The sequence below is a fragment of the Silurus aristotelis genome (genome assembly GCF_946808225.1).
Source record: "Silurus aristotelis genome assembly, chromosome: 17".
Classification (NCBI taxonomy): domain Eukaryota; kingdom Metazoa; phylum Chordata; class Actinopteri; order Siluriformes; family Siluridae; genus Silurus; species Silurus aristotelis.
This window is the reverse complement of record NC_139590.1, coordinates 1-12,500: the sequence shown is the minus strand read 5'-3', so window position 1 is coordinate 12,500 and position 12,500 is coordinate 1. Positions and strand designations below refer to the sequence as shown.

General features: G+C 42.0%; 2 protein-coding genes across 2 annotated transcripts in view; one reads left to right on the top strand and one right to left on the bottom strand.

Annotated features, from left to right (window-relative positions):
• Nucleotides 1-6,125, top strand: part of syt5a (synaptotagmin Va) — an 18,904-nt gene extending 12,779 nt beyond the window's left edge. The window contains exons 8-10 of the mRNA XM_083566752.1: nucleotides 4,663-4,780; nucleotides 4,883-5,016; nucleotides 5,664-6,125. Of these exons, the coding sequence (XP_083422878.1) occupies nucleotides 4,663-4,780; nucleotides 4,883-5,016; nucleotides 5,664-5,873 (462 nt within the window). The 3' untranslated portion in view covers nucleotides 5,874-6,125. The remainder of the gene's footprint in view (nucleotides 1-4,662; nucleotides 4,781-4,882; nucleotides 5,017-5,663) is intronic.
• Nucleotides 6,126-7,192: 1,067 nt separating this feature from the next.
• tnnt1 (troponin T type 1 (skeletal, slow)) lies at nucleotides 7,193-12,416 on the bottom strand. The gene is made up of 7 exons (XM_083566780.1): nucleotides 12,301-12,416; nucleotides 12,070-12,147; nucleotides 10,319-10,432; nucleotides 8,094-8,203; nucleotides 7,865-7,955; nucleotides 7,691-7,731; nucleotides 7,193-7,521 (listed from the first exon to the last, which is right to left on the bottom strand). The coding sequence occupies exons 1-7, from the start codon at nucleotides 12,397-12,399 to the stop codon at nucleotides 7,476-7,478; spliced, it is 579 nt and encodes a 192-aa protein (XP_083422906.1). The 5' UTR covers nucleotides 12,400-12,416; the 3' UTR covers nucleotides 7,193-7,475.
• Nucleotides 12,417-12,500: the final 84 nt, after the last annotated feature.

Genomic DNA, 12,500 nt, shown 5'->3' with positions numbered 1-12,500 from the left:
ACACAGTGTTAATTTCGCACACACACACACACAGTGTTAATCTCTCACAGAGTATAAATCTCACACACAAATTTACACACACAAATTTATACACACAGACACACACACACACACACACACACACACACATTGTTCATCTTTCTCACACACACACACACACACACACATTGTTCATCACACACACACACACAAACACACACACACACACAGTGTTAACACACACACACACACACACACACACACACACACACACAGAGACACAGTAATCTCACAGACACACACATTGTTGATCTTACACACACACACACACACACACACAATGTTAATTTCTCACAGAGTATTAATCTCACACACAAATTTACACACACACACACACACACACACACACATTGTTCATCTTTCACACACACACACACACACACACACACACACACACATTGTTCATCTTTCACACAGACACACACACACACAGTAATCTCACAAACACACACACATTGTTGATTTTACACACACTCACACACACACACACACACACACACACACACACACACACACACACACACACACACACAGTGTTAATCTCTCAAAGAGTATTAATCTCACACACAAATTTACACACACACACACACACACACACACACACACACACACACATTGTTCATCTTTCACACACACACACACACACACACACACACACACACACACCGTATTAATCTTACACCGTGTTATTTTCGCACACACAGTGTTAATTTCGCGCACACACACACACACACACACACACAGTGTTAATCTCTCACAGAGTATAAATCTCACACACAAATTTACACACACAAATTTATACACAGAGAGACACACACACACACACACACACACACATTGTTCATCTTTCACACACACACACACACACACACACACATTGTTCATCTTTCACACACACACACACACACACACACACACACACACACACACATTGTTCATCTTTCACACACACACACACACACACACACACATTGTTCATCTTTCACACACACACACACACACACACACACACACAGACACACACATTGTTGATCTTACACACACACACACACACACACACACACACACACACACAATGTTAATTTCTCACAGAGTATTAATCTCACACACAAATTTACACACACACACACACACACACACACACACACACACACACACACACACACACACATTGTTCATCTTTCACACACACACAAACATTATTAATCTTACACCGTGTTATTTTCGCACACAGTGTTAATTTCGCACACACACACACACACACACACACACAGTGTTAATCTCTCACAGAGTATAAATCTCACACACAAATTTACACACACAAATTTATACACACAGACACACACACACACACACACACACACACACACACACACACACACACACACACACACACATTGTTCATCTTTCTCTCACACACACACACACACACACACACACACACACACACACACATTGTTCATCACACACACACACACACACACACAAACACACAGTGTTAAACACACACACACACACACACACACACACAGAGACACAGTAATCTCACAGACACACACATTGTTGATCTTACACACACACACACACACACACACACAATGTTAATTTCTCACAGAGTATTAATCTCACACACAAATTTACACACACACACACACACACACACATTGTTCATCTTTCACACACACACACACACATTGTTCATCTTTCACACAGACACACACACACACAGTAATCTCACAAACACACACACATTGTTGATTTTACACACACTCACACACACACACACACACACACACACACACACACACACACACACACACACACACACAGTGTTAATCTCTCAAAGAGTATTAATCTCACACACACACACACACACACACACACACACACATTGTTCATCTTTCACACACACACACACACACACACACACACACACACACACACACACACACACACACACACACCGTATTAATCTTACACCGTGTTATTTTCGCACACACAGTGTTAATTTCGCACACACACACACACACACACACACACACACACACACACAGTGTTAATCTCTCACAGAGTATAAATCTCACACACAAATTTACACACACAAATTTATACACAGAGAGACACACACACACACACACACACACACACACACACACACATTGTTCATCTTTCACACACACACACACACACACACACACATTGTTCATCTTTCACACACACACACACACACACACACACACACAGACACACACATTGTTGATCTTACACACACACACACACACACACACACACACACACACACAATGTTAATTTCTCACAGAGTATTAATCTCACACACAAATTTACACACACACACACACACACACACACACACACACACACACACACATTGTTCATCTTTCACTCACACACACACACACACACACACACACACACACACATTGTTAATCTTTCACACACACACACACACACACACAGTGTTAATCTCTCACAGAGTATTAATCTCACACACACACACACACACACACACACACACACACACACACATTGTTCATCTTTCACACACACACACACACGCACACACACACGCACAGTGTTAAACACACACACATACACACACACACACACACACACAGTGTTAATCTCTCACAGAGTATTAATCTCACACACAAATTTACACACACACACACACACACACACACAAACAGTGTTAAACACACACACACACACACACACACACACACACAGACACAGTAATCTCACAGACACACACACATTGTTGATCTTACACACACACACACACACACACACACACACACACACACACACACACACACACACACACAGTGTTAATCTCTCACAGAGTATAAATCTCACACACAAATTTACACACACAAATTTATACACACAGACACACACACACACACACACACTGTTCATCTTTCACACACACACACACACACTGTTCATCTTTCACACACACACACACACACACACACACACACACACACACACACACACACACACATTGTTCATCTTTCACACACACACACACACACACACACACACACACACACACACACAGACACAGTAATCTCACAGACACACACATTGTTGATCTTACACACACACACACACACACACACACACACACACACACACACACACACAATGTTAATTTCTCACAGAGTATTAATCTCACACACAAATTTACACACACACACACACACACACACACACACACACACACACACACACACTGTTCATCTTTCACACACACACACACACACACACACACACACATTGTTCATCTTTCACACAGACACACACACACACACAGTAATCTTACAAACACACACCCTGTTGATTTTACACACACTCTCACACACACACACACACACACACACACACACACACACACACACACACACACACACACACAGTGTTAATCTCTCACATAGTATTAATCTCACACACAAATTTACACACACACACACACACACACACACACACACACTGTTCATCTTTCACACACACACACACACACACACACACACACATTGTTCATCTTTCACACAGACACACACACACACACACAGTAATCTTACAAACACACACACATTGTTGATTTTACTCACACACACACACACACACACACACACACACACACACACACACACACACACACACACAGTGTTAATCTCTCAGAGTATTAATCTCACACACAAATTTACACACACACACACACACACACACACACACACACAGACACAGTAATCTCACAGACACACACATTGTTGATCTTACACACACACACACACACAGTGTTAATCTCTCACAGAGTATAAATCTCACACACAAATTTACACACACAAATTTATACACACAGACACACACACACACACACACACACACACACACACACACACACTGTTCATCTTTCACACACACACACACACACTGTTCATCTTTCACACACACACACACACACACACACACACACACACACATTGTTCATCTTTCACACACACACATTGTTCATCTTTCACACATACACACACACACACACACACACACACACACACACACACACACACATTGTTCATCTTTCACACACACACATTGTTCATCTTTCACACATACACACACACACACACACACACACACACACAATGTTAATTTCTCACAGAGTATTAATCTCACACACAAATTTACACACACACACACACACACACACACACACACACATTGTTCATCTTACACACACACACACACACACACACACACACACACACACACACACACACACACATTGTTCATCTTTCACACAGACACACACTCACACACACACACACAGTAATCTCACAAACACACACACATTGTTCATCTTTCACACACACACACACACACACACACACACACACACACACACACACACACACACACACACACACACAGCGTTCAGTGCAATATCAATGAGAGATTACTGTGAGATTAACACTGTGTGTGTGTGTGTGTGTGTGAGAGATTAACACTGTGTGTGTGTGTGTGTGTGTGTGTGTGTGTGTGTGTGTGTGTGTGTGTGTGAGAGATTAACACTGTGTGTGTGTGTGTTTACTGTAGCAGGAGAAACTGGGTGATATCTGCATTTCTCTGCGTTACGTTCCAACTTCTGGGAAACTCACAGTGTGTGTGATGGAGGCTAAGAACCTGAAGAAGATGGATGTTGGAGGTTTATCAGGTCAGAACTAAATAAGAACTGATTTTGGAGCTTGGACTCAATCCATGAGTTTTGTCTATAAATAAATACTGTCTGTGATGTTATATTATATTTGTTTCTCAGACCCATTTGTGAAGGTGGTTCTTCAACACAATGGTAAACGTTTGAAGAAGAAGAAGACCACAGTGAAGCAGAACACACTGAACCCCTACTTTAATGAAAGTTTCAGCTTTGAGATTCCTTTCGCTCAGATTCAGGTAAAAAAAAAATCCTCATACATTCACTCAAACAACGAAAGTAATTTTCATAAGAGAGTCAGGGAACCTGAACATGATGCAGGTCTAAGATCATGAGCAGATGTAGATCAGATCTACAGACACAATAAACACTTCAGCAGAAACAGTTCAAGAACAAAACAGCAAACTTCAGCAGAACAGAGTCACGGTGAGCTTCACCAACTGACTGAAGGAACGAGGACATGGATCACAACACACACAGCAGAGGAAACACTACACCACACATGGCGTGACTGCGAGTGGATTTTCCACACACACGCTTCCATGTTCATGTTCTTTACATGTTTTATAGAACAGATTTATCGTCGATCTGAAGGAAGTTTAAAATCAAACCGTGGAAGTGAAACTGTTTTAAAGGCTCTGTGGTTTTTCTCATGCTGTGCTTCAGTTCTCTCAGGAACTCAGTCACATGACACACACCTCCACTTTATACTTTACACATTTGTTGTTTTTATTTGTAAAAAAAGGAATAAACAGTGTTTTTATATCTGTATGATCTGATCTGAGTGAAGTGCTCTGTACGTCTGACATCAATGTTCAGGAGTACAAACTTATACACAGCTGTGTGTGTGTGTGTGTGTGTGTGTGTGTGTGTTGTGTCTCTATAGAAGGTACAGGTTCTGATCACAGTGTATGACTATGATAAACTGGGAAGTAACGATGCGATTGGTAAATGTTGGATTGGATACGGGGCGAGCGGAGTCGGACTGAGGCAGTGGTCAGACATGCTCGCTAACCCGAGACGCCCAATCGCCCAGTGGCACACACTCCAACTTGAGGAAGAAGTGGACGCGGCGCTGAAGGCACCGATCCGCTAATCTCTTTCTCTCTCTTTTTCTCTCTTTCTCTCTCTCACACACACACACACACACATACACACACACACAAAACTGAAATCTAACTTATGTCTGGTAAGTAATTGTTTACTTTTGTTGTAACAATCCATCTGTAACCACCCTTTATACACACAGTTTTAAGGTAATTATAGCACATTTAGGGGTGTGTGTGTGTGTGTGTGTGTGTCAGTGTTGTATGTAAATGTCATATGCTTGTGTTTTTATTGTGTTACTCAGTTCATTTACAAAAATGTGCAAAATATAGATATAAATAGAATCTAAACCTCTGTAACAACACTTTTTCTAATCACCACAAATAAAATAAATACATCATCAAACAAGGTAATATTATTTTGTATGACTGGTGTGTGTGTGTGTGTGTGTGTGTGTATGTGTGTGTGTTTATACTGAAAAAAAGAAATGTAGAAATAAATCTTAAGCAAAACGTTAGACCTGATCCCCATCTGATATCTGATCTTCGGCTCAACATCAGACTTGCAGCATTCCGAGAGCTCAGGAGAAACTTTTAGTCCTAATTAGTATGATCATTTACTGATCACTCTTTAATCAGTCTGTAATCTAATCCTGAACAGTCACTGGAGATAAACTCCACATTGGAGTGTAATTAAACACAAGCCTGCTGCTGATCTTCACTGCTTCCACAAGGTCACCAGTAGAGGTCAGTATTAGTGATTCAACAAACTGAAGAAGCAGAAGGTCTGTTTCTAATAAAACAAATAATACAAATATAAAAACCTGTTCTCCTGCTATCAAATTACAACTACAAAATGTTAGTGCTGATCAGTTTGATGATCAACATATGAAGGTTTCGATTAGGAAATTAAGAGATCGGATCTACTGCTTGTACAAGACAGATCCTGCAGCAGAAATGTTCTGTCTCCTGAGAACACTTTGGATCAGGAGCTCGAACAAACAGCTTAGAGTGACGTATACCAACTGTTCATTCATTCACAAGGGAAACCCGATACCAGTTCCAAACTCACATTTGTGTGTGTGTGTGTGTGTGTGTGTGTGTGTGTGTGTGTGTGTGTGTGTGTGTGTGTGTGTGTGTGTGTGCGCGCTTGTAAGAGACGGAGAGAGTTTTATGTGTTGCATGTTATAATCACAGTAAAAAACTAAAGAATACACACATATATTGTGTATAGAGCGAATTAATTTATTCTGATGATGAGTGCAGACCGTCACAGACGTTACAGGCGGCATTAAAGAAGAGTGTGTGTGAGGGCGGGAGTTGAGAAGAGTGGGTGGGGGTTTGGGGGGTTAGAGAAGTGTGTGTGTGTGTGTGTTGGGGGGGGGGGTGTTACAGACGAGTGTGGGGGTGTTACAGGAGAGAGGGTGGGGCGTAACCTACAAGTATGGGGGTGTTACAGCTGATGTAGGGGCATTATAGACAGGTGGAGGGGGAATAGGTTTACAGATGAGTGGGGGGGGGGGGGTGATTACAGACGAGTGCAGACTCTGTGTATAAGTGAAAAAGGAAGAATATTTTTTCCATTGTCTAATTTCATTTCTGTTTTTTTTTTCCATCCCTTCAGTAACGTCTGCTTTATCAGAACAGACAATTTATTTCCAGCGGCCGCCAACTTTCCCCTTCCCGTGGACCTTTTTACTGTGAAATAAAAACAGGAAGGAAGAGTGTTACACAACAGGGCATTTATACAATGTAAAGAAACGAGATTACACAATCTCTCTCTCTCTCTCTCTCTCTCTCTCTCTCTCTCTCACACACACACATGGATCAAGTTCAAACATTGTGATATAAAGAACACTTGACTTACAACTTCTGGGCGTGTGAAATCCTGTTCAGCAGAACCACAATCTGGAAAGGCACACACACACACATAAATCCAACATACACACTCTGCACACAACTGCAACATAAATAACACACACACACACAAACACACACACACTCTGCCCCATATAAAGCTCGAAGTAAGAGATCAGCTGACCTCGTACTTCTGCCTCTTCATCTGATCCATAAAGTCAAACTTCTCTGACTCCAGCTGATAAATCCACTCCCACATCTCCTGGGCTCGCTGCCTGTTTTACCAAACACACACATACATACACGCAAGCACGCACACACACACACATGCACTTAGGAGGGACTGCAACTGTGTGTGACAAAGTGTGTGTGTGTGTGTGTGTGTGTGTGTATACGTGTGCCTGTTTGTGTACCGCAGTCCATCTTCTCTTAAATTGTCGATACCGAGAGCTGTTCGTCTTTCTGTTAAAGTTTTCCTTTTGATTTCTTTCCCAGTCAAACGTTTCCCTCGCCTCTGTTCCGCCTGCACACACACACACACACACACACACACACACACACACACAAACACACACACACAAACACACACACACACACACACATACACACACACACACCATAGAGACACACACACATACATACACACACACAGACCATAGAGACACACACACACACACATACATACACACACACACAAACACACATACATACACAGTACAAACGTTTTTGCCTTCAAATGTAGTTAGGTATCCAAAATACTGATTTATTATAACTATAATGTTCCTTTTATTATTTTTATTACAAGACTCTTTACTTCATCACCTCTAATGTGACTCGCAGCACACTGATCTATTAATAGAATGATATTGAGTTAAAAACTACTTGAAATGCAAATAAGGTCACGTGTGTTGTAGTGAGTTTGAGTCTGGAGTTTCTTCATCATATATTCCACATATTGCACATTCACCACTCTAAATATACACAAGTTTCATTTCTATTATTTTTGTCCCTTGAGAAGATACTAAAATGGTTGCTGAAATGTGAGATGTGAGGAGTGTACTCACTTTTATGAGCTACCATATAAATACACTGCTCAAAAAAATAAAGGGAACACTTAAACCACACATACTAGATCTGAATGAATGAAATATTCTAATTAAATACTTTGTTCTTTACATAGTCTAATGTGCTGACAACAAAATCACACAAAAATCTTCAATGAAAATCAAATTAATTAACCCATGGAGGTCTGGACTTGAGTCACACTCAAAATTGAAGTGGAAAAACACACTACAGGCTGATTCAACTTTAATGTAATGTCCTTATAACAAGTCAAAATGAGGCTCAGTAGTGTGTGTGGCCTCCAGTGCCTATATGACCTCCCTACAACGCCTGGGCATGCTCCTGATGAGGTGGTGGATGGTCTCCTGAGGGATCTTCTCCCAGACCTGGACTAAAGCATCCACCAACTCCTGGACAGTCTGTGGTAAAACGGGGCATTGGTGGATGGAGCGAGACATGATGTCCCAGATGTGCTCAAATGGATTCCGGTCTGGGGAACGGGCGGACCAGTCCACAGCATCAATGCCTTTGTCTTGCCATCTCGGGGAGTTTTTTCCTTGCCACAGTCACCACCGGCTTGCTCATCAGGGACAAACTTACTTATAAAGAACATATTCACTTTTAATCACCACATTATCTGTGTAAAGCTGCTTTGAGACAATGTTCATTGTTAAAATCGCTATACAAATAAAAATGAATTGAATTGAATTAAATTGAATTGAGTCTTGCAGGAACTGCTGACACACTCCAGCCACATGAGGTCTAGCACTGTCTTGCATTAGGAGGAACCCAAGGCCAACCGCACCAGCATATGGTCTCACAAGGGGTCTGAGGATCTCATCTCGGTACCTAATGGCAGTCAGGCTACCTCTGGCGAGCACATGGAGGGCTGTGTTGCCCTCCAAAGAAATGCCACCCCACACCATTACTGACCCACTGCCAAACCGGTCATGCTGGAGGATGTTGCAGGCAGCTGATCGTTTTCCACGCCGTCTCCAGACTCTGTCACGTCTGTCACATGTGCTCAGTGTGAAACTGCTTTCATCTGTGAAGAGCACAGGGTGCCATTGGCGAATTTGCCAATCTTGGTGTTCCAGGCAAATGCCAAATGTCCTGCACGGTGTTGGACTGTAAGCACAACCCCCACCTGTGGATGTCGGGCCCTCATACCACCCTCATGGAGTCTGTTTCTGATCGTTTGAGCAGACACATGCACATTTGTGGCCTGCTGGAGGTAATTTTGCAGGGCTCTGGCAGTGTTCCTCCTGTTCCTCCTTGCACAAAGGTGGAGGTAGCAGTCCTGCTGCTGGGTTGTTGCCCTCCTACGGCCTTCTCCAGGTCTCCTAAAGTACTGGCCTGTCTCCTGGTAGCCCCTCCATGCTCTGGAAACTATGCTGACAGACACAGCAAACCTTCTTGCCACAGCTCGCATTGATGTGCCACCCTGGATGAGCTGCACTACCTGAGCCACTTGTGTGGGTTTACACAGAAGTGTGATTGACTTGAAGTTACATTGTGTTGTTTAAGTGTTCCCTTTATATTTTTTAGCAGTTTATATAGAAAACACACTTTTTACCTTAGTGAGGAAGCCCCCAAAATTTGCTCCCATGTTGGACAAAACCTTCTTCTTCTTAGCCTCATCGTCTGCTCTCTTTTTCGCCTCTTCATCCTCCTTCCTCTGACGCTCCTCCTGTAAGACAATTTAATATTAACTCCCAGAGGAAAATGATAATGGTGGGTTTACACACTACACGTATTTTCTGTATCAGAATATTGTCTGTGTTGTGTTGATTTGAGTTGTCATGTGAGTTGTGTTGTGGTGTGTTGAATTGTTTGGTGTTTTATTGAGTTGTATTGAGTTAAGTTAAGTTGTGCTGTGTGTTTTCCTGACTTGAGTTTTGGTGTGTTGAGTTGTGTTGAGTTGAGTTTTGGTGTGTTGAGTTGTGTTGTGGTGTGTTGAGTTGTAGTGTGTTGTGCTGAGTTCTGTTAAGTTGAGTTGTGTTGTGAGGTGTGGGGTTGAGTTGTGCTGAGTTGAATTGTGGGGTGTGGAATTATGTTGTTAAGTTGTGGTGTGTCGAGTTGTGATGTGTTGTAGTGTGTTTAGTTATGCTGCATTGTGTTGTGTTGAGGTGTGTTGAGTTGTGGTGTGTTGTGCTGAGTTGTGTTAAGTTGAGTTGAATTGTGGTGTGTTGAGTTTTGGTGTGTTGTGCTGAGTTGTGGTGTGTTTAGTTGTGCTGCATTGTGTTGTGTTGAATTGTGTTAAGATGTGGTGTGTTGAGTTGAGTTGTGATGTGTTTGACTGTGTTTAGTTGTGGTGTGTTGAGTTGTGTGTTATTGTGTTTAGTCATGTGTTGTCATGATTTTTGGTGTGTTAAATTGTGTTGTGTATTATTGGGGTTAATTGTGTTGTGCTGAGTTGTTATGTGTTGTGTTGTGTTGAGTTGTGATGTGTTTAAATTTGCTTAGTTGTGTTGTGGTGTTTTGAGTTGTGTTGAAGTGTGTTGTGTTGTGGTGTGTTGAGTTGTGTTGTGTTCATTTTTGTTGAGTTGTCTTGTGGTATGTTGAGTTTACATTTGCAGCATTTAGCAGATGCCCTTATCCAAAGAGATGTGATGTGTTGTAATGTGTTGAGTTGTGTTTTGTTTAGTTGTGTTGTGGTGTGTTGATATGTGGTGTGTTGAGATGTGATGTGATGTGTTTTGGTGTGGTGTGTTGATTTGTGTTGTGGTGTGTTGAGATGTGGTGTTTTGAGTTAAGTTGTGGTGTGTTGTGTTGTGGTGTGTTGAGTTGTGTTGTGTTAATTTTTGTTGAGTTGTCTTGTGGTATGTTAAGTTTACATTTGCAGCATTTAGCAGACGCCCTGTGATGTGTCTAACCCTAACCCTAACCCTAACCCTAGATATGTTTGTGGTGTGTTGTATTGTGTTGAGTTTGTTATGTGTTGTATTGTGTTGAGTTGTGGTGTGTTAAGTTGTGGTGTGTTGAGTTTTTGTTGTCTTGAGTTGTGTTGAGGTGTGTTGAGTTGCGTTGTATTGTATTGTGTTGGGTGATGTGGTGTGGTGTGTTGAGTTTGTTATGTGTTGAGTTGTGATGTGTTGTGGTGTGTTGAGTTGTATTGTGTTGAGTGATATGTTGTGGTGTGTTGTATTGTGTTGAGTGATATGTTGTGGTGTGTTGTATTGTGTTGAGTGATATGTTGTGGTGTGTTGTATTGTGTTGAGTGATATGTTGTGGTGTGTTGTATTGTGTTGAGTGATATGTTGTGGTGTGTTGTATTGTGTTGAGTTGTGTTGAGTGTTGTTGAGTTGTGTTGTAATGTAATCTCACGGCGATGCGTGTTTGACGGTCTCGCTCTTTCTCGGCTCGGACACGCTGCTGCTCAGCTCTTTCAAAGCGCCGTCTCTCCTACACACACACACACACACACACACACACACACACACACACACACACACACACACACACACACACACACACACACAGTGTGAAGGTGAGTGAGGAGTAAAGAGAGAATCGATGGAAAAAAGTTTGAATTGTATGAGAGGAGACGTGACGCACAATTCTGTCCTTCAGTCCAATCAGCTCCTCCTCCTCCTTCTTCCTCTGCTCAAAGTGAGCTTCAATCAGAGTCTGTAACTCCAGCAGGTCTTTCTCCATTCGCTTCCTGTGAATGTCCTAAAGAGAGAGACAGAGAGAGAGAGAGAGAGAGAGAGAGAGAGAGAGAGAGAGAGACAGAGAAAGAAAGAGAGACAGAGAGA

Bases quoted from the DNA above. Each gene is read 5' to 3' on its own strand.
- tnnt1 (XM_083566780.1), bottom strand. From the start codon at position 12,399: ATGGAGAAAGACCTGCTGGAGTTACAGACTCTGATTGAAGCTCACTTT. The intron at 10,433-12,069 runs GTGAGATTACAT...ATTGTCTTACAG, and splicing joins ACCGTCAAACACGCATCGCC to GAGGAGCGTCAGAGGAAGGA. The intron at 7,732-7,864 runs GTCAGCTGATCT...GTGCCTTTCCAG, and splicing joins TGAAGAGGCAGAAGTACGAG to ATTGTGGTTCTGCTGAACAG.